Source organism: Centrocercus urophasianus, unplaced genomic scaffold, assembly GCF_019232065.1.
Source record: "Centrocercus urophasianus isolate 14NV4802_14NV808 unplaced genomic scaffold, USGS_Curo_1.0 seq_31, whole genome shotgun sequence".
Taxonomy (NCBI): domain Eukaryota; kingdom Metazoa; phylum Chordata; class Aves; order Galliformes; family Phasianidae; genus Centrocercus; species Centrocercus urophasianus.
Genome location: NW_024884878.1, coordinates 10,295,798 through 10,317,362, shown reverse-complemented (window position 1 = coordinate 10,317,362; position 21,565 = coordinate 10,295,798). Strand labels below are relative to the sequence as shown.

The 21,565-nt window shown below is 52.2% G+C and overlaps 3 protein-coding genes across 4 annotated transcripts in view; 1 reads left to right on the top strand and 2 right to left on the bottom strand.

The window, feature by feature from the left end:
- Nucleotides 1-136: 136 nt before the first annotated feature.
- LOC122165961 lies at nucleotides 137-5,624 on the bottom strand. 2 transcript variants are annotated; one of them, XM_042829380.1, is made up of 5 exons: nucleotides 5,560-5,624; nucleotides 4,442-4,618; nucleotides 3,292-3,391; nucleotides 871-1,001; nucleotides 137-487 (listed from the first exon to the last, which is right to left on the bottom strand). In XM_042829380.1, exons 1-5 carry the CDS (start codon nucleotides 5,590-5,592, stop codon nucleotides 212-214), a joined length of 717 nt encoding a protein of 238 aa, XP_042685314.1. In that variant the 5' UTR covers nucleotides 5,593-5,624; the 3' UTR covers nucleotides 137-211. The 2 variants fall into 2 exon arrangements, with proteins under 2 accessions (XP_042685314.1, XP_042685313.1); XM_042829379.1 differs by having other exon boundaries at nucleotides 4,442-4,621; nucleotides 5,560-5,622.
- On the top strand, nucleotides 5,591-12,183 carry TRMT10B (tRNA methyltransferase 10B). Its single transcript, XM_042829378.1, is given in 8 exon segments — nucleotides 5,591-5,686; nucleotides 5,688-5,821; nucleotides 5,895-6,234; nucleotides 6,312-6,464; nucleotides 6,832-6,910; nucleotides 7,717-7,784; nucleotides 10,835-10,958; nucleotides 11,534-12,183. Coding segments are annotated over 8 exon segments (1,158 nt in total). The 3' UTR covers nucleotides 11,698-12,183.
- Nucleotides 11,693-21,565, bottom strand: part of FRMPD1 (FERM and PDZ domain containing 1) — a 22,766-nt gene continuing 12,893 nt past the window's right edge. Inside the window, exons 10-15 of the mRNA XM_042829376.1 lie at nucleotides 20,759-20,885; nucleotides 20,290-20,385; nucleotides 19,678-19,860; nucleotides 19,134-19,281; nucleotides 17,659-18,477; nucleotides 11,693-16,418 (exon numbers count right to left, since the gene is read on the bottom strand). Of these exons, the coding sequence (XP_042685310.1) occupies nucleotides 14,170-16,418; nucleotides 17,659-18,477; nucleotides 19,134-19,281; nucleotides 19,678-19,860; nucleotides 20,290-20,385; nucleotides 20,759-20,885 (3,622 nt within the window). The 3' untranslated portion in view covers nucleotides 11,693-14,169. The remainder of the gene's footprint in view (nucleotides 16,419-17,658; nucleotides 18,478-19,133; nucleotides 19,282-19,677; nucleotides 19,861-20,289; nucleotides 20,386-20,758; nucleotides 20,886-21,565) is intronic.

Genomic DNA, 21,565 nt, shown 5'->3' with positions numbered 1-21,565 from the left:
CCGCGCCTGCGCCGGCGCCCCCTTCCGGGCCGCGGCGCCCCCTTCTGGCTGCAGCGCGTACCGCACGCGGGTCACCCCGAGCAGGCCGAGGCGCCGGTCTGCGCTGCGGCGCTGAAGAGAAGCGAAGAAGCGAGACTCGTGACCGCCATCGGCATTCGTTGCTTTTATATACGTTCGAAACAACGCGAGGGAACCGTGCCGCAAGGCAGCCTCAGGCGCCGTCCCTGCCCGCCTCGCGGGGCGTCCGGCCCATGTTGTAGAACTCCTCGTTGGGGCGCAAATCGACAAAATGGGCGATGCGATTGGACATGGCAAAAAAGGCGGTGATGGTGGCGATGTCCCACGCGTCTTCGCGGTCAAATCCGTGCGCTTCCAGCTTCTGGAAGTGCTCCTCTGTGATGTTATCTGCACGGCAGACTGCGAGGGCGAACTCCAACATCGCCAGGTCCCGGCTGCTCAGGTCCGCCAGCTCCCAGTTGACCACGACCTGAGAGGAGGCAGAGCACAGTGAAATGGGAGAATGCGGTGCTGCGATGGCGGCATGCCAGTGTCAGTCCCTCCGTGGGCATCGGGGAGAATTTCTTTTCCGAAGGAGCGGTCAGCTGTCAGAAGGGTGATCCCAGGACGTGCTGGAGTCGGCACCGTCCCCAGACGTGCTCAGGAACTGCGGCACTGATGGATGGTGGGGATGGGCTGGCAGCTGGACTCTGTGATCTTAGTGGCCTTTTCCGACCCTAATAATTCTGTGATGCTGTGATTCTCTTTGCTCTCGCTGGGAGCCACACAGACTTAATGGTCACAGCTTAAGGCGAGGAGAGATACGTTTGAGAACATCATCCCTACTCCCCAAAAGAACAGTGCTCCACTGACCTGGTCAGCCAGCGTCGGCTGCTTGGAATATATCCGATGAAGCGCCCCATGTGCGACCACGCAGTAGGGACATCTGTTCACAGCACTTGTGGCCACAATGATGAGCTCCTTGTCCGCTTTGCTGAGTCGCCCTACAGAGACAGAAAAGGATTTAGCTCACTCTGTTAGCAAAAACATCCATGGCAGCAAGTACTGCTGGGGCAACACGGAAGACAGGTCTCTGGGGACAGGCAGCAGGCACTATGGCCAGAGTTCCTTAAAGCACACGAGGAGACTTCAACCACAGATCCAGAGAATCAGTTAACTTGGATCGCTGTTTGGGAGGCATCTCATTAGGATAAGGAACACATTGAGGTAATAATAACTCTCCTGCAATGTTCTAAAATCACGTTTCAAGCAAGAAAACGCTGCAGCTTTTGAAGGCAGAGAAGGAAGCACAGAGGAGCAATGAGGTACCCTAGGACTGTGCCTCTGAGAACTTCTAGTGACCACCACACAGATGAAACACAACTTTTTAAGTGATTCTCCAAAGAATCTCTGGAGAAGATGGCTGTGCTTTGTTATACTTGGAATCAGTACTAATCATTTTCACAAACAGCTTCACAACAAGACTGTCCACAGCACCTGAGGAACTTACCTTACCTCGATGTCAGCTCTTATACTCTGCCTTTTTATCAGATCATTAGAAACAGTATTTCTTGAAACCAGAGTTCACACTGAAGGACAAATATTTGCACAGGACAAGTATCTTCCATGACAGTGAAAAATACTACTAAAACCTTTTAGGGGAAGAGAACTTCCTGCTCTGAAACAGTTCAGTTATAGAAAGTGGCAACTCCTGGCAACTACTTCAGGGTAAGTGCTGAAAAGGGTGTGATGCCAGGTAGTTCCATGTGACTCTCCAGAGTCAGTCAAAAAGCAGCACAGGAATGAGAGCAGAAAAAAGACCCTTGTATAGCTTGGGCTTCACTTCAGCAGTGGAAGCAGAGCAGAAACCTTCATGCATAAACTGTGCATATCACAGTGAGAGAAACAAAAAGTTGCACTTTGCTGCCCACAAGGACTCTCCCTGCAAGCTCTCATCTACTTTAAGGCTAAGGAGCAGTCTGCTCAGCAGCTTGTTTTACAGAACGCAGATCTTACTGATGTAAGACCCTTAGAACACAAGCAATGAGAACCAGCTGCTCAGTGACCCACAGCACAGGAAGCAAGAGGGAGGAACAAGCAGTCCTCAAATGTTTTCTGAAAGGCTCAAACACTGTGCAGCATTCCCTGCATGAAGCCTTCCCCAGATGCACTGCTGCAACCTCACTCCCTCCCATACTCGAGGGACACCTGGAGGCCACCTGAATCACAGAATGATAGAATTGCTCAGGCTGGAAAAGACCTTCGAGATTATCCAGTCCAACCACAACCCAACCATCCTACCCTAACAACCCTCTGCTAAATCATGTCCCTGAGCACCACATCCAAATGGATTTTAAACACATCCAGGGATGGTGACTCAAGCACCAAGCCCATTCCAGTGCTTACCAACCCTTTCTGTAAAGAAGAATCTCCTCATATCCAACCTAAACTTCCCTGGTGCAACTTGAGGCCATTTCACCTGTCACTAGTAAGAAGAGACTAACTTTGCTCTGCAGTAAGTACGCTTCAGATGCTGGAAGAGAGCAATAAGGTCTCCCCTCAGCTTGCTCTTCCCCAGACTGAACATCCCCAGTTCCGTCAGTTGCTAAAGACCTGCTGTACAGATGTCCATGTATATGAAAGCAGAACAGTCTTCTTTCTGTGTCTGCAGGATACAGAGAACTGCATTTGGAATCATATCCACAGCAGAGCCTGTCAGGGCTCAGCAAGCATACCCTCTAGCGACTTTTGCATCTGGCTCATGGCGAGCTCGCAGGTAAGGTTTATCATGAAGAAAGAGCTGGAGGAAGCCTGAGCAATAGCTTTGGAACACCTCCCCTCCCCCAGGGAGCTGTCTCTGTGTTAGGGCCTTAGCCCAAGCTATACGGCTGCAGTGCCTGGCTGTGTAACCATGCTGATGTGGATCCTGGACCAGACACTAGGCCTTACTAGGAAATCTGGACTGTTGGCAGAGCATGCTCACCACTGGCACACCTACTGTGTCACTTTGCTCAAGCGGTGTGAAATTGCAGCATTATTCCTGATGCCTGTGCCTGCCCTCAGCTCCTGACCCACTTTCCCTCAGGAAGCAGCCTGTCCTTCCTTTGTTGTGACGCAGAGCACAGTGTCATGAGGTAGCTCAGCTATTCTCATGGGCTGCTTCTTAACTACGAGCTGTGAGCTGGGATAAGCAATGGTGAGGAAATAAACCTGAGAATGTCAGAGAAGTTGGTTCCAGCATTTTTTACATCTATAGAGGAAAGGGCAGTTTTGGGGTGATTGTATATGGTTTACCTGTCTCTTTGTTCATGATGACATTGTAATAAGCAAAAAAAGCTCTGAATTCAGCAGGTCGGTGAGACATGGCTTTGAACACGTTGGGCAGAAATCCAGTCTGTTCAAGGAAAAGGAGAAACCAGTCAAGAGTTGCAACTTAACATGCAGCACAGCAGGCCACATTCACACATTAGGCTTAGAGAACAAGTAGTTTGCCCTGCAGTCCTAGGGAATCTCCACAGACCCAGTCTCCTTGGGCTTTGAGCCTATTTGTACACATGACTAAAAATCATGCAATAATATTGTCCTTAATTAAGCACTGCTGCAGTTTCTTGCAGCCCTGATCACTTCAGCCGTGCCAGCAATGACCACAGTCATACAGCCCTCAGGCATCATGACCAAATCCTTTCCAAACCGAAAGATTGTAATCTGCTCCAACTCTGCACAACAGCTGCTACGACCCTTTGGCTAACAGTTCCTGGAGCTCTCCTCTTCCTTTCATGTTTACAGGATGTGAGACAGTCAACCCAAGCCAAACAGCATGCTGTCTGAGGTACAAGCACACCCTGCAGGTGTGTGCTGGCACAGTGCTGTTGCACTCAGTGCAGGATTTCAGCCATCCTGATGGCCAGGCATGCGAGATTCCACTGCAATTCTGCAAATTCCACTTTTGTTGTGATTACTCCATTTGTCCGCAGGCCCTGCCAGCCTATATGCTGCTGTTTGGAAGGTGTTCTGAAAAGACAGCCTAGCTCAAGTGTAACAGACTCCTCCAGCAGTCTCCTCTCACGAACAAGAGCCAGTACATTCCTCCTGCCTCACACCTGTGCTAGTTATTAATTAACTATGGGGAGGCTCCTTCCCTTTAATCCATGGCTCAATGGTTTGTCTAGGAACCTCCTGGCAGCACTGTTTGGAATCCCAAGTCTTCTGTGCTGATTTGATCCCATCCACTGCTCTGTTCTGAACCTTCACTGCATCTGAAATCAGTGCTCACTCTTCCTCACTACACTGTATTTGTCTTTTGCTCATATGCAAACTTCCCTGAGATTGCTGCAATGCAACAAAGCTAAGACATCTAAGTATCCAAGCGGCCCAGCACTGGTCTCTGACAATGTATGTCAGTGGATGTCTGCCACTGACAAAATTTTGCACGAGAGCTTTTTACCTTCACTTCCACTTCCTCCATGAGCTCCACGATATCATACGGCATGTCCTTCTTATTTGGCACTGGGTATCGCCCAATAGGTCTGACAGAGCTGTCATCCTTGGTGCTGTACGCATGGCGCTGGGCAGCCACGGGGGGCCTTCTCAGGAGTCCCGCGGAGGCCAGGAAAGGAAGATGCTGCTGGGAGAGGAGGGGGGAAAGTCTGTTATGCGGAAGGACATCCATCATCCTGGGGGTTGGGGAAGACTGTTTCTCAGGTGCTGTGGCAGGACTTGCGGGTGCCCGCATCCCTCTGTGCTCTGCTGGCAGGGCAGCTGGCACACGGGAAAGAAAACCCAGCCTTGCTTCTGGCCTAGCACTGTGCTACGGGGGCAGACACCAGGCCTGCATGAGCCTCGCCTTCCTGCATGCCCATGTCAGAGGGTGGACTGGGCTGCATGCAGTCCTGGCTGATTGCAGGCCTTCGTTCTGCACCACCACTGAACCTGAACCCTGAGAAATTTTCCTTCTGCGGTGGCTGACAGCACTACAGGATTCAGGATTATTTTTTTTTCTTCTCTGATACATCTCACTCCAAGAAAGCTAGTCTCCCTCCTGCAGGAGGGGAAGCGGCTCCAGATTCGGGCCACCGAAGTAAAGCAAATACCACTGTCACACTGAAGCCATGGGGAAGAAAGGCTCGGTGCTCACACGAGCTGTCCGTGCAGACACGCGGCTATGTTTGATGGCTACCAGCCCTGCCGGCCGCGCAGCTGCGGATGCAGTTGGTTGCCAGCCCAGGGCCGTTCCAGAAACGTCCGTGTCCTGCCACAGCGTCAATGAGTAACGGGGAGAACCGAAGAGCGGAGCGAGGTCAGCGTCCGTGCGCGCAACGGGACCGCAGCACGGGAGAACCGACCAGCATGAAAGCACTAAGCAGGAAGGCAACACAGCCGAACCAAAGCACGGCGGGGCGACGGCGCGGGGCCGGAGGGCTTTTCCTGCGCACCGAGCAGTGCCGGGGCTTTGCAGCACAGCCTGCGGGAGGCGGCCCACAGCTGCACACATACACACACAAAGCACGGCCCCGCGGCGGGGTCGGTCGGTCGGTCTGTCAGTCGGTCGGTTCCCGTACTCACGGGCAGGCCGCGCAGCAGCCGGGAGCCGCTCATGGCTGTCCTCCGTCGCCGCCGCGGAGCGCAGCTGGGGGCCGAGCCGGGAGGCTGAGCCGAGCCGGCCCCGCCCCGTCCTGCCCCGTCCCGCCCCGCGGCGGCGATGGAGGGCGGTAGCGCGACAGCCGAAGCCGCGCCGGTGGAGCTGGAAGCGGAGATGGAGGCGGCTCGCGAGGCGCTCGCGCTGCTGCGGTTCGGGCCGACGGGGTTCGGCGAGGCTCCGTGCTCGGTGCGTGCGGGGCGGGGCGGAGCAGAGCGGGGGCCGCCGCGACGTCCCCGAGGCTGACCGTGCCGCCCTGCAGAGGAACGTCCTGCGGAAGCGGAGGCGCTGGGAGCGCGTGTTGGCGGCACGGCGGCGGCGGCGGCCGCAGGAGCGGGAGCGGAACAGAGCGCGGCGACCCGAGGGCCGAGGTGGGCTGGCGCGGGGTGCGAGGCCGGGCCGGGCAGGGTCTGGCGGGGCAGGGCCGAGCAGGGCAGGGCCGAGCAGGGCAGGGCCGGGCCGGGCTGCCCTCCGCGCTGTGCCCCGCAGGAGCCGCCCGGCAGCGTGTCAGGGCCCTGGCGGAGGAGCGGCTCCTGGATGCCCGCGCGGCGGGCCCGCGGCTGTGCGTGGATCTCGGCGTGGCCGACCGCATGACGCCCAAGGTAAGTGCCGGCCCGCCGCTCGGGAGCCCCGCTGCGCCCCGGGGCCGCCGTGACGCGGCGCTCCGCTCTGTCGGAAGGAGACGAGCCGGCTGGCAGCGCAGATCCGCCGGCTGTACGGCGCTAACAGGCGGGCCGAGCGGCCCTTCTGGCTCTGCCTGACCGAATTGGTGCCGGGGTCGCCCATCCACCGCGAGTGCCTCCGCATGAACGACGGCTTCTCCGGATACCTGGTAAGGGCGCTGGCACGGCGGGGGGGCAGAGGGGGGCTCGGCGATGGCTCTTCTCCAGCCTTAATGACTGCGAGCTTCCTGAGTCTCTCAGGTGTTGCAGTCATATTTAAAAGGAGAAAGATACACCATAACTACCTAAAAGCACATCTATAGATTTTCACGAGGAGAGAATTTAATGGTTCTTAAGCTATTTATTCTCAATGAAAAAAAAAAAAAAGGCATCTCGGTTCCATTATTCTGCCTTTAGCTGTAAGCAATGAACACCCAAATCAGTGCTGTTGGTTCTGGAGCGCTTCTGTCTGGGCTGGGGCGGGTGGCAGATGGACTGTGGCTCATGGGGCTTTTCTCACTGTGCTGTGTTTTTCAGATGGATACAACTCAAGAAAGCTACCTGGATCTGTTCCCTTTGGATGCAATTGTTTATCTCACTCCTGACTCTGAGAATGGTAAGTGTTTCACTTGCCTGAAGGGAATGGAGGCAAAGATTGATCCTCTAGACGTTATTTTTAGGAGTTTCTCATGCATCACGTGGTTCAGTTCCAATCATTCCCTTTCTCTCACTACCCAAGGAAGGCTTCTCTTAGACCTGGTGCTCAGCGTACTCCTGCATCAGTCTGTTCTGGGAAGATATGAGGTTTTGTGTGAGGGCTGCATCCATCTGCAGCAAACACAATGCAAAAACTCTCTAGATGCCTGCAGATTGTTATCCTGCTGGCAGAGAAGTGGAGATGTGGTGGTTGTGTATGTGGTGTGAAGGGCATCTTTCTTTGAAATGATGTGATGTCTGCGCCGCTCCTTTTATTGGTTCATTTGCTGCTGTAATTGACTTTCTCCTTTTTCTCCATTTTTAACCTGGCCACGTGTTTGTGGGGACACTGATCCTTTTCTTGGTTTAAGGGTCAGCTCTGATAAGGATCTGGCAGAGGTGGGGGGAGGTTTCCACAGGTGACCTTGGCGGTGGGGAGGGCCTGTGGGGCAGGTGAGGATTGCACTCACCAGGACAACGATGAAAGGAGCAGTGCATTGCCTCTAGAGCTGCATCTGCACTCTGCTTCCAGCCCACATCTGCTCTTGCCTTGTCACACTGCCAGCAGATTCAGGCAGATGCTGCTGCCTTAGAAGCCTCAGCTTCCTGCAGGCAGGGTGAAGGGTGACGGCAGCTTGGGCTTCCCTGTGTAAGATGGGCCTTTCCTGAAGAATGGTGCAGTGCATGATTTTACTGTTGCAAGAGCATGTGCTTATTTTCTTCTAGTCCTTGAAGATATTGATCCCAAAAAAGTGTACGTCCTCGGAGGCCTGGTGGATGAAAGTATACATAAGGTGGGTTAAAAGCTGTTGAAACCTGAAGGTCTGGTCTGCCTCACTCTTGACAGAGCAGAGACATCCGAGTGGCAGCAGTCACAGTTGCTGCTTGGAACCATTGCTGTTGTGTCACTATCCATTTTCCCACAGAACCCCAAGGTTCTGCTTGGCTCAGCACCAGGCTGAGGCCAGAATGGTCTGGTGAAATCAACCCTCCTACAGTTCCCAGGCTCACAGCTGCATGTTCCACAAGTGATGTGCATGCTATGGATTTGCATCTACACCAGCACATCATCATGGGCAACAGACAGGAGGAGCTGGAGGCCATTCTGTGGCAGGCAAACTATGATTTAGTTGCCATTACAGAAACAGGGTGAGATCACTCCCACAACTGGAGTGCTGCAGTGAATGGCTGTAAGCTCTTCAGAAGGGACAGGCAAGGAAGGGTGGGGGCAGCGGTGTGGCTCTCTGTGTTGGAGAGCTCTTTGATGTTGAGCTGGGGGCTGGAGATGGTAGGATTGAGTCCCAGTGGGTAAGGATCAAGGGAAGGGCCAACAAGGCGGACATCCTGGTGGGGGTCTGTTACTGACCACCTAACCAGCATGAAGAGACTTGAGGCGTTCTGCAGACGGCTGACAGAAGTTGCGTGGTCGCCAGCCCTTGTTCTCATGGGGGACTTCACCTTCCCTGGTACATGCTGGAAATAAAACACAATGTGGAAGAAGCTGTCTGGGAGGTTTCTAGAGTGTGTGGGAGATGATAACTTCCTTTTGAAGCTGGTGAGAGAACCTATCAGAGGAGATGTCCCGCTAGACCTGCTATTCAGAAACAAAGAAGGACCGGTGGGGAGATGTGGAGGTCAGGAGCTGTCTTGGACAGAGGGAGGGTTAAGGTTAAGGTGACCATGAAATGGTAGAGTTACTGATGGTGGAGCCAAGAGAGGGGACAGCAGAACTGCTGCCTTGGACTTCTGGAGGGCAGACTTGAATGTTCGGGACATTATAGGGAGAGTTCATTGGATTCAGCCCTGGAGGATAGAGGGGTCCAGGAAGGCTGAAAGCTCCTCAAGGACAAAGTCTTTAAAGGAGCAGGCTGTCCTGCTGTGCTGAGAGACGAGCTGGCAGGGAAGACAGGTGTGGATGAACAGGGAGTTTTTCCTGAGGCTCCAGGAGAAAAAGAATCTTCCTCCTGTGGAAGAAGGAATGGACGGACACCTTGGGGAGAGTACAGAGAAGTTTTAAGGAAATGCAGGGAGAAAATCAGAAAGGCAGAAGCTCAGCTTGAACTCAACTTGGCCATTGGGATAAAAGAGAACAAAAATCTTTTTTTTGCAAGTATGTTAACTGTAAGAGGAGGACCAAGGAGAATCTCCATCCTTTACTGGGTGTGGAGGGGAGTGTGAGCGCTGAGGATAAGGAAGAGGCTGAGGTTCTCAGTGCCTTTGCATCTGTCCATTCTCCTTGGGGTACTCTACCCCCTATCCTGGAAGTCTTGCGTGGTGAGCAGAGCAAACCCCCACAGTTCGGGAGGAAACAGTGACCTACTACTCCACCTGGCCCCATGGACACTGCCACAAGTCCATGGGGCCGGATGGGATCCACCCAGGGGTGCTGAGGGTGCCAGTGGAGGTGATTGCCGTGCTACTTTCCATCATCTGCCAGTCAGCTGGAGAGGTCCCAGAGGGTTGGAGGCTTGCCAGTGTGACTCCCATCTACAGGAAGGGTCATGAGGTGGATACAGGGAACTACAGGCCTGACCTCAGTGCCAGGGAAGGTTATGGAGGAGATTGTCTTGAGGGAGATCACACAGTGTGTGTGGGACGACCGGGGGGTCAGGCCCAGCCAGCATGGGCTCATGAAAGGCAGATCCTTCTTGGCCAACCCGATCTCCTACAATCAAGCGGCCCACCTGGTGGGTGAGGGGTCTGCATAGACTACAGCAAAGCCTTTGGCACTGTCTGCCACAGCATTCTCCTGCAGAAGCTGGCAGCCCGTGGCTTGGACAGGTGCACTCGTGGTTGGGTAAGGAGCTGGCTGTAGGGCTGGGCCCAGAGAGTGGTGGTGAATGGAGCGCCATCCAGTGTCCTGTGACCAGTGGTGTTCCCCAGGGGCTGTACTGGGGCCTGCTCAGCACCTTTAGCGATGGCCTGGATGAGGGCACTGAGTTCATCCTCAGTTTGCAGGTAACACCCAGCTGCAAGGAAGTGTTGATCTGCTTGGGGGCAGGCAGGCCCTCCAGAGGGATCTGGACAGGATGGATCACTGGGATGAGGCCAGTGGGGTGAAGTTCAACAAGACCAAATGCCAGGACCTGTGCTTTGGCCACAGCAAGCCCAGTGCTACAGGCTTGGGGCAAAGTGGCTGGCAAGCTGCACAGAGGAGAATGATCTGCGTACTTTAGCTGGCATTTAGCTGAACATGAGCCAGCAGTGTGCCCAGGTGGTCAAGAAGGCCAATGACATCCTGGCTTGTACTAGAAGTAGTGCAGCCAGCAGGAGCAGGAGGGATCAGCCCCCTGTACTTAGCCCTATCGAGACCCCACCTCAAGTGCTGTGTGTTCAGTGTTGGGCCCCTCACTGCAAGAAGGACCTTGAGGCCCTGGAGCTTGGCCAGAGAAGGGCAATGGAGATGTGAGGGGTCTTATGGGGAGCAGCTGAGGGAGCTGGGATTGTTCAGTCTGGAGAAGAGGAGGCTCAGGGGAGACTTGATCGCTCTACAGCTTCCTGAAGGGAGGTTGTGGTGAGTGGGGGTTAGCCTCTATTCCTATGGAACTAGTGATAAGATGAGAGGTGATGGCCTGAAGTTGCACCAGTGGAGGTGCAGGTTGGACACTAGGAAATAATTCTCCAGGAGAGCAGTCAGGCACTGGAATGAGCTGCCCAGGGTGGTGCTGGCATCACCATCCCCGGAAGTATTCAAGAAATGTTTAGATGTTGTAGTGAGGGTTAGTGGGAAATATTGGTGATAGGCGAACTGTTGGACTGAATGATTCTGGAGGTCTTTTCCAGCCTTGGTGATTCTATGATTCTGATGTGTCTGTTGTGTAACTTGCCCTTGCTTCCTTTGCAGAACCTGACCCTGCAAAGGGCACGAGAGCAGTCCCTGCAAACAGCCCGCCTCCCAATTCGTGAGTATATGGTAAAATCCACGAACACCAAGAACTACTACTCGGAGACACTGGCAATTAATCAAGGTGAGGGGCTGAGCTGTGTCCTGCCTGCTTCCTGGGTGGCTGAGGCTATTGCATCCTGAAGAGTCATCAGTAATGGAAGCATGATAATGAGTAGTGGGGGAAACTGTGATAGCAGGCACTTGTTTTCTGAGGCCTTGTGCCTGCTACTGCCGTGTTAAAAGTCTTGTTTTTCTATACTGGCCTTTTCTGAGAGGAGCAGGGCTACAGCACTCCAGCTTTGCACAGAACAACTAACAGTGTAAGGAGTGTGCTGTTACTAGAAGTCGCTTAAGGTTCCAGGCAAGGGAAGACAGGCCTGTGTCAATCTGAATCAAAGCAAGGCATGGCACCCAGCAGGGTAACTGGAGGCAGCTTGCTTGGTTGAGAAAGCCTCTGCTTTCCCCAGTCAGCTTCACAGAGTCATCATTAAAACACATTATCTTCTCTCAGATAAGCTACTTCACACGTTTGTTCATGAGAAAAGCTCCATGCTACTTTCCTCTGGCATCGCCTGATATTTCTCAGCTAGGGGAGGATTATTACAGCTTGCCTTTGTAACAGTATGAGAGCACGGTACATCTTCTTGTTCCCAACAGTCTTTGATGTCTTATCGACTTACTACAAAACCCAAAGTTGGCCAGATGCTTTGAAAGCTGGAGTTTCTTCTGGAAAAGGCTACGTGCTTCCAGATGGAGAGAAATCAGTGAAAATACCTCAGCATGACAACGCACAAGAAAACTCTTTATTTCCTGAAAGTTAAGGAGCTGTGCAAGCAAGAGTAGCAAACTGCATATTTCAAGCAGAGGCACCAGTGTGAATGTGTGCAGAGAAAACAGCTCTGCCTAAATTTACTTACGTACGGACCTTGGCAAGAGTGACAGATTCTGCCTCAGCAGCACAGTGCTGGAAATGACTTTGCACCTTGAACAGAAAACAGAAGCCAGCTGAGCCCTGAGATCAACAGAGTTGGTAGGATTTTTTTTTTTTTTTTTTTTAACAGGATTAAATAGGAAGAATCATAAAGCACAGCAGTTAATAACAGTCCTTCCCATGGAAAAGGACAGTACTATTCTAACTGAGCACAGAATGGGAAGAAATCCAAAATTAATAGAGAAACAGAGCCCAGGTGCATCATATTTTCTTCCTACTTGTATTGAAGATTTGGTGTCTTGCTGTGCTGCTGAAGGCTGTAGTGAATCTTGTGCATGCTGGTCACAATCTATCTAAAATAAAGTATTTAAATTTCTATTGCCTCCTTACAGCAACTGATGTCTTGTCCATAGTCACATACTGACTCGCTATGGCCTGAGCAGAGAACACTTCTGATGCACACAAAAGAATGTTACTTCAGCCACTGTCAGTTAAAAAATCCTACAAGTACACAGAAAAGCCAAACCTACTATCAGTGACTGTCCAAGAAGGAGAGGGCTTTGCAGGTAAATTCCTGTCACCTTTGCTTCCATCTTCATCTCCCCTTCACAGCAAGGGCCTTTGACACCACCAGGAATTTGGTATTCATGAGACATACTGTCAGAAGGTGGTTCCTCCCCATAGAGGCTGCAGTTGTGTTTGCAGGTGCCTGTTGCTTTGCTATTTGCTATGGGCTCTTCCTCCTTGTATTTGTGTTCCATGCTCATCAGCTGTTAGTAGGTAGTTAGATGTCACTGCAGCTCTGCCGGGACAGCAAGGGCAGCATTTTGGCTTCAGTGTAAGATTTTAACTTCCTGATTCAGTCCCTCAGTTTGCAGGGCAACACCATATACTAGCTGAAACCATCTGCCAGTGATGAAGTGTCAGGAAATCCTCCTTGGGTGAACTGTTCACCTACCGTGCCATGTGGCTGAAAGCACTTTGGCCTTTGGAGCCTGGACAGCAGGCTGCCCATGGTTAGGCAGAGCAGCTGTGATGTTCCATCCCAGGCGGTGCCCAAGGCCAGCCTGGACAGCATGCTGCACAGCCTCCGCCCACAGCAGGGGACTGCAACTGAGTGGACTTTAAGGTCCCCTCCAACTCAAGCCGTTCTGTGATTCTACGATCTCCCTGGTTTGGGGTCTCTTAGTGCTGCTAGAGCACCCATCCAGCACACCACCACTGCCCCCCACCCCTCAGCTGCCTCCGTCTTTCACTGCTGCAGGTGGGGAGCATTCTTTACCAGAGCCTGGAACAAGGAAGCTGGGAAGCTGCCTGCTGCTTGGGCAGAGCCCTCCATCCCAAGCACACAGTGCAGGGACTGACCTGCAAGCATCACCCTTCCCAAACAAGTCCCCCGGTCAGGCACCAGCAGTCAGGGACATGCTGCAACCCTCTTTACCACCAGATTGCTGAGGATGTGCACTGGATAGCACACATTCACTAGAGGTGCTCAATTAGGATAGGTTTAAGGGCTAATAGCTCATATCTAGCTAGGCATACCTAGCACTTTGTGCAGCTATTGATGAGAAGGTCAGGAAAAGCGGCATGCCTTCAAGGGAGGCTGGCATAATGGGTTATGTCAACAGCTGCAGAGTTGGCACTTCTGTCTTCAAGATTTATCCCCTTTTTTGGAAGACAGGGATCGGTAGGTAGCTATTTTGTGGCAAGGCTAGCAAGGGAGAGGCTGCTGATTAGGGACTTTCTTCAGCATTAGCAACTGTAAATAGATAAGGCTGACACACAGAAACTACATCAGGAGGACAGGATATGGTGCTGCATCCCCAGCCTGGGACAACCTTCTCTATATTTGCAAGGAGAAACAGAATAATTCTTTTTCCCAAAGTGGTTTCCATCACAGGTCAACCACAGAGGGCAGGCAGAACAGCCCAGCTCTCTTTGGTGGACCAGACTGACTCTGATCTCGCTCCCCTTCAGAGCTCACTTGGTCACCTCTCTGCCTGGGGGGTGTGCTCCACAGGTCACAGGAGGCTAGGACAACACTTATCTGGCTGGCTATCTGCAAGGTGCTGGGGAGCTGAAGGACAAATCCCAGGCTACATAGATAAGCTATGAAGTGCTCTGTGAGTTTGCACATTATGCAGAGCTTGTGTATACTAGATAAAGCAAGGCTGGGGGGGCACATGCTCTGTCCCATGGCCACCCCTGAACTAGGCAGCTGTTGGTGGAAGTCACTTGACACACGGAGGCGTCCTTTCATGACCATTTGCTGAGCTGTGGGGGTTAAACGTCCCGTGTGGGGGAGCCTAGTGATACATGAATGAAATGTGGGGAGGCTCCTCCGCACTCGCCAACTGCCCTGTCACAACGGGGGGACCCTGAACTGCTGCAGGAGGCAAAACGTGGCAGCAGTAAGGGCTGTGTGCTGGCGTGTCAGGAGCGTGCTACCCAGGTCTGGGCAGCCTTGCCTGCAAAGCTGCTGGTGAACAGCCTGCACTAGCTGGTGGTAGGTGCCCACCACATCCACGAGCGCAGCCCTGAGCTCCTGCTGCCTCTGCCTGCATAGCTGGCAGTGTGTCACCTGGAAGCAGGCCACTGCCAGCTGAACAAGGTGGTCAAACGTCACCCTCAACACCTCCTGCAGCTCTTCAAGCGGACGCTCCGTTTTCAGAAGCTCCTTGCAGCTGGACAGCAGGACCTGAGAGGCCGAGCCAAGGGCATCTTTGCTCTCAGCACCTTGCTCTGCACATCGGTCTTGCAGGTGGGTTGCTTGGTTCCCAGAGAGGTTCCCCACAACTTCCTGGAGCTCTGTAATGTAGGCTAGGAAGCCCGGGAAATCTGCAGGGCTCGTCCATGCCTGGTCCTTCAGTTGGCTGAGGGCTTGGACTTCAGGGCCCAGCGCTCCGTCCCAAGCAACGGCAATGGGGTAACTACCAGAGCTGGTGGACGGTGGAGTAGTGACAGGCTTCAGAAACATGCTGCACGTGGGATTGGTGGTTTCCTGCTTTCTATCTTCATTGGACCTATGGAAACAGCTGACGTAGGACAGCTGACAGCTGCACTTGTCCATCCCAAATTGTGCCGAGGTCTTCTTCATCACAGAAAATCCCGCAGACCTGGTCAGGATGGGTCCAGCAGCAGCCTGCTCATCCTTTTTGTGATTAAAGCAGAGGAAGGAGTGATTTGAATCCCCATTGTCTCCTTCTGTTTTCCCCAGTGAGCCCAAGGGAACTGGGTCTGAGGAGATGGAAAGCTCTCTGGTTTGAAGAGTGTCTTTCCCCACTGTGGCAGACTGTTCTCTAAGAAAAGGAGTCTGAACAGGCCGGGAATGCTCATGAGCCACGTCTTGTGTGTCTTTTCTGGGCTCCCCTTCAACCATCCCATGCTTGCTTTCCAACTCTTTCTCAAGAGCTGGTGTAGCTGATGATGTCTGCATCTCCTTTCTGACAGTATCATCCCCCACGCACACAGCGGTCCCCTGAGAGTCCAAAAGCTCTAGAGGGTCATGCCCTCTCTTCTGAGATGGGTTGGGTGGTATTACATCTGACCTCACCTGAAATGAGAGCCAGGAGAGGTGAGCTATAACCCCTGAACTGCTGCTGCCATTTGCTAACAGCTGCCTTGCATCTGGAAAACCCACGTGGTTTTTATCATGCACTTTCTTTAAGGCCTCCTTGCTTATTGCTTGCCTGCTTATTGCCTGTGACAAGGCACTGTCACTCTGGCTTTCAGCACAGCCATCGAGATTAGCTTTTCCTTCTTCACCACACGGAGCCAGCACAGGCTCCTCACATGCCACTTGCCTCCCAGCTGTGGGAAGCAGATCTTGCTCCTTGGCCACCCCATGGGGAAAAGCACTACAAGACGAAGGCAGCAGAGTGCGTTCATCAGTAGAGCAGGCCATCTCTTGGCCCTGGAACCTGCCAGCCTCGTGCTTGGGTTCCATCACATCACGCTCCCCTTCCAGTGCTGCCTTAGCTCTATGGTTTTTGGTGGTCGCACAGTCCTCGTCACTTGGCCCCTTCACTGTGGGGCTCTCCTTGATAGCACTGCTCTGTTCCTGGGGAAGGTGCACGGCTTCCTCTTGGAGCAAGGAAGTTGGGTGTACAGCATGTGCAGGACAGAGTGCAGCAACATCTGCACTCTCCTCCCTCTGGTCACCTTGCAAACGAACAGCTGAAATGGAAGAAACCACCAAATCAGTCACTGACTTTGTTTCCATGGTGTCAGGCTCCATTTCCATCACACTGGAGGATGAGTTTGTGCCAGCAGTGTCTCTCTGGGCCTGGGGGGCAGACGCTCCCATTTCTGCATCCTTCTCCAAAGAAGGTGAATCTGAGGGCTGAGCAGGGAGTGGCGGGGTGGGTGGCCAGGAGCAGCAGCTCTGCAGAGAGCCTGGTACAGCCAATGGGAAAGTGACCTGTGAGGTGTAATTGGTTTTCAGAAAAGATCTCCTCTTCCTCAGGCTCTTGGAATATATCAGCTGCTTCTCCTCTCCATATTTCTCTCCTGATGTCTGCCTTGATATCGAGTTTTCTCCCAAGCTGTAACATCTTGGTTTCTTTAGGATGCAGTTATCCTCTGTATTCTCCTGGGATGTTGTCTGGCAGCCTGTTGGCAAGGAAAGAACATGTAAGTCAGGAAATGACCCCAGGCAGCAGAATACATGTACATCTCTCCCAGGAGCCAAAAAGCTCTTAAGTCCTGCAGTCGCAGACAGGAGCATTTGGCAGCAGAGCCTGCCTCCCAAGTGCCAAAGGAAAGTCTCTCTTATGGTCATGTACCAACTTGGAATGAGCTGTGTCAGAAAGAAACAAAAAAAAGTTTTGACTCATGGCTGCAAATACTGAAGTCCAGGATTAGCTACAAAGGGAGCTGGGTAATCTTTCCCTTTGATTTCGCCAGAGTGACTTGATCTGACTGCAGATACAGCTGCAATTCTCTAGTTAAGTTTGGTGACACAAGTAACGTGCTAGGGGAACTACTGTTTACAGGGGCAGATTGAATAGAAACATTATCAGAAATTCCCAGCCTGGATATGTAGATCATAAAAATATCCAGAGGATGCAGTTTTGTGCCTGAACACCATACTGTCACCATGCATTAATTCAAAAGCCAACATGGTTACAGCTACACAAAACAAATTCTGAAATTCGTTTAACACTGATAGAGGTGGTTCATTCAGAAGTGGGAGTCCTAACTTTTATGAGAAAACACAACTACTAGGGAGCAAGCCATAAAGCTGAGCAAGCCTCTGACCCCTCCTCTATTTTTGATCTCTGGGGTGCACGGAGTAGTAAGATGTCCCACAGCTGGAAGGAGGAGTGAAGGCAGAGCCTGAAAGCAGAAGGACCTGTCATCAAGGCACCTGCCTGTTCAAAGGCACGCATCTCTCCTGCACTCTGACTCTGGGATGCATTACCCTCTTCAAAACCAAAGACAGCTTATGTAGAAGGCTGCACAGAACTTAGTCCTGCAGCATGTTGGCTTCCAGATCTGGCAGTGACATAGCTTCCTAGTCTGGAACTCCTGCAGAAACCTGGAGACTTTCCAGAATTTGAAACTCATTTGAAAACAGACTCTTTTCTTGGATCCAGTGCTTGGAGGTGATGACAAATCTGCCGCTGCTCTGACCCCTGTATGCACACTCACTGACAGCTTTGCAAAGTGTACTTGAGAAAGAGCAGCTTCTGGAGAACAGATGTTCAAAGGTTCCACAAAAACCTTGGGAAAACCCATGAATAGGATGAATTGCCAGAAGACGATCCTTACCAACAGGCTGACGTGGCAGGCAGGCATCACCCAGCCCAGGAGGAGAGAGGAAGAGGACAGCGGGTGGGTGAGGGTTTACCTGCCAGGGAAGAGGGGGGGCTGAGTCTGTCGGCAGCATCGTAGAACTCCTCCTCAGAGCTGGTGTCACCAAAGCCCAGGGGTGGCTCCAGAATGAGATCACTCGCTTCTGCCACCTGCTCTGCTCCTCCAGGAAGGGGTACCTCTTCCTGGGCAGACTCGTCTTTCCAAGGATTTCTGTCATGGCTGTGACTGACGCTGCTCCTCTCCGTGCTGCCTGCAGGGGAAATGCTGCAGCACAGGCTGTAATAGTCCATGGAGTTTCTCTCAGACAGCTTGGTCCCCAACACTGACACATCAGCGTCTGCTCCTTTCTGCTCAGAGGGGCTGTGCTTACACCCATGCTTCTCTGCTTCTGGTACCTGCAAGAAACAGTAGAAGTCTGTGGCTTCTGCTCTGCCAGAGCCTCCTGCAGCACAAATGGGTAAAGAGTTCTTGTCCAAGCTGCTCATCTCGTGCACGGTGGGTGTGTAGAAGTGGAAAAACTCTGGCTTGGAGGAAGAGCAAGTTTCCAATTCATCTTCTTCCAGTGCATCCATTGAGTCACTCGAGCCACTCGTCTTAAACCCTCGGCTCTCTGTGTTGGCTGAATCAGAAGCATCAGATGTGCTGTCTGTTGCATTGTCACCCCTGTCGCGTTGGTAATTCCCTCCAGCCTGGGGCTCTGTGCTGCCCTTTTCCAGGCTCTGAAGCTCTCCAACCTTCTCCTCAGGTGCAGGATGGGTGCTGCTGTATGCTGCAGGTGTGCCCAAGCAGTGCTCTGAGGACGAATCCATCTCCCAGGAGTCTTCAGAATCGCTGCAGGTTCGAGATTCATACCCTGTGATTAAAACACATCTGTCAGCCTGTGCTGTGTGGTGGCACAGAGGAGCAGTCAGAAAAGGGTTGCAAACTTGGCCACACAGCAGTGATTCAGAGCCAAAAGAGCTCTGCCCTCACTTGCTCATCAGCAAACCACCTAAAGATGCAATCTGACCTGCAGGGCCATAACCTGCAGGCGGAGGCTTGGCTCTGCCTGCCTGCCTGCTCTGTCTAGTTTTACTGCAGGGCAGTACAAGGGGAGCTGCAGAAAACTTGCTGTCTGATGACCATCTGCAACCCCTATGGGACCAGAGCTATCCTGACAAGGGACAGGACAGCACCGCAAACAGATTGCCATCTCCTGGCCAGAGCACATTGGAGGCTGCTCAGGCATTTGGTGAAAGAGCACAAGCGCCCAGAAACACATCTGCCATTTTGCTGACAGGCACTTGGCCTCTCCTTCTAGGGAAGAGCTGTCAGTTGCTGCCGCTCTGCCCCAGCCTAACACATCTGGGTTTAATGGGGAGCTAGCAGTGCTGGCAGAGAGGCTGACACTCAGCTCTCTGCAGTGTCACCGAGCATTCCCAGGCTACCATGACGCCGTTCCCAGGAAGGAATGACACTGCTTCCACTGGATGATTGACCTACTTCCTCCCCATTCTTTGGCAAATTAACCTTCTTCGGCTGAGACGCGGTGTAGTTGCTGTCTTTTCTCTCCCCAAGTAAATATGGAGACATTGGCATCCACAAACAGCCTGTAATAGCCAGCGATGAGGCAGACAAGATCTTTCGCACTGTTTGATTCCAGCAGCAGAGTCAGCAGCTTTTTGAGGGGAAAGAAGGGAGGGAGAGACAGAAAGCAGACACAATCTTAGAACAAACACAGCTTTCACCACCATTTGCCACACACTGAAAAGACTTTTTTCTCCCTCATACTGCCACAGCTGCACAGCACTCTGTTTCCATATGAGGAACACAGAAATAAATCATTTTTTGTTGCATTTTGCTTTTTTGGTAAGTCACTGATAATGCACAGCAAAAATAATTGCTTCTCTTCAGTCATTTTGTATACTTCCTAAGAACCTTCTCTTCTGGGTCTGTTCTAAGCCTCTTGCACTAATGATACCATCAGCTAAGTGTCAGATTATTAAAAAAAAAAAAAAAGACAGTCCCCCCTTTTCCTCTGCCATGTGCTGGCTGATGTGAAAGCAACACCCACCTTCAGGTCCTGCAGGTAGATTTTCACCGTGCTCACTTTCTCTGACTCTTCTGTAAGCTCCACCCTGCTGATGTTTGTGAACTCTGCCAGACTGGTTACGATGCTGAGCTTACTGTTGACTATCTGGCTCACCCCGTGCTTGGCACCCACCAGCAAGGCAACGTAGGATTCCCTGTCCTGCAGCTGCAAGGGAAAAGGTCAAGTATTAAGATGGAACCAAAGCAGGAACCCATTTTCCTGCACTGGGCCAGATGTGTAAAAATAGCAGCATTAGTGCAATCGATCAGCAAGGTCCTCTTTTGCTACACACCCAAACAGGGGGTGGTTCACCACTCGTTATGGATCAGTACTGGGACCAGCAAGAAACCAAGAACCCCCCAGCCAGAACAGCTCTGCTAATCTTATATCAACAATCAATTCAGATTATAATTGGGAATTTCTGCTTTGGATAAGGTTCGCTGCGATTAAGGCAGAGCCGTGTAACAGTTCAGATGTGAAGGAAAAGGGTTAAAACTGGTGCCCTGCCCTTCAAGTTACTGCCCCTGCATACTGCATGAGTGATGCACAGACAGTATGTCAAACCTCAGCAGCAAGGATTAACAGCACTCGTACCATCAGGGTGGCATTAAAGATCTTCCCACTGTACATCTTCAGGTCTCCCAGTATTTGCAAGTAGTTCAGGCGCACTTGGACTGCTGCAAGCATATGCTTCATTTTGCAAAAGAAGAAATATTGTTTAGAAACATGACAGAAGAATAAAGGTAGAGTGTAAACTAGACAATGCTCTTTTCATACAGGATTCAGTATCTGACCAGTGCATTAGCTTTGCTTGTGCTACAGATCTGAACAGGACAGTACTACATTACCACTATTACCACCTGGCAACTGTACAAGCAACCCACATCAGAACACACCACACAAGGAAATCAGAGCATGTGCTGCAAAGGAGATTACGAAAGAAAAAGGAAAAAAGCAATGGTCACACATGAGGAGACCCAAGGAGGAAAGACATGCCCTCTTTGGTACTGAGGAATGCAGCTGGCATCCCAGGAGGCACCTGGAACCAGGCGACGCACGCTACCTTCTGCCGAGGGTCCAGTAGGACCTGGTTCCGCTTCATGTGGTAGCTGATGGCTTTCTTTATGTCCTTTCCTCTCATGTTTCGAAGCAAAGTTGGTGAGATGAAGTTTTCAATTCCCCAGTCCCTCCTGCCAGAAAGATGGAATCACAGAACTCTTGGAGCAGGAAGGCACCATTAGAAGTCATTTAGTCAAACTCCTCTGCAGTGAACAACGTCACCTGCAGCTGGATCGTGTTGCCCAGAGCCCGACTGTCTGCAGGGATGGGACACCCACCACCTCCCTGGGCAGCCTGTGCCACGGTCTCACCACCCTTAGTGTAAAAACCTTCATCCTTATACCCAATCTAAATCTGCCCTCTTTTAGTGTGAAACCATTTCCCTTTTTCCTACCACAGCTGGCCCTACTAAAGAGTCTGTCCCCTTCTTTCTTACAGCTTCCCTTCAGATACTGACAGGCTGCAAGCAGACTATCAGGTCTCCCAGAGCCTTCTTTTCTCCATGCTGCACAGCCCAGCTCTCAGCCCGTGCTGTAGGAGAGCTGTTCCATCCCTGGGATCATTTCTGTGGCCCTCCTCTGGATGCACTCCAGCAGCTCCACGTCTCTCCTGTACTGAGGACTGCACATCTGGATGCAGCACTCTTGGTGAGGTCCCACCAGCACGGGGAAGGGGAGCTGAGGACAACCCAGCTGTGCTGTCCCTCAGCTACAAGGGGCATGCTGGAGGGCAGCAGCAAGGAAGGACAAAGGCTCAAGGTGCTCGCAGCATTAGGATGCTGAGATGTGTCAGAAAGGATCACTCAACATGA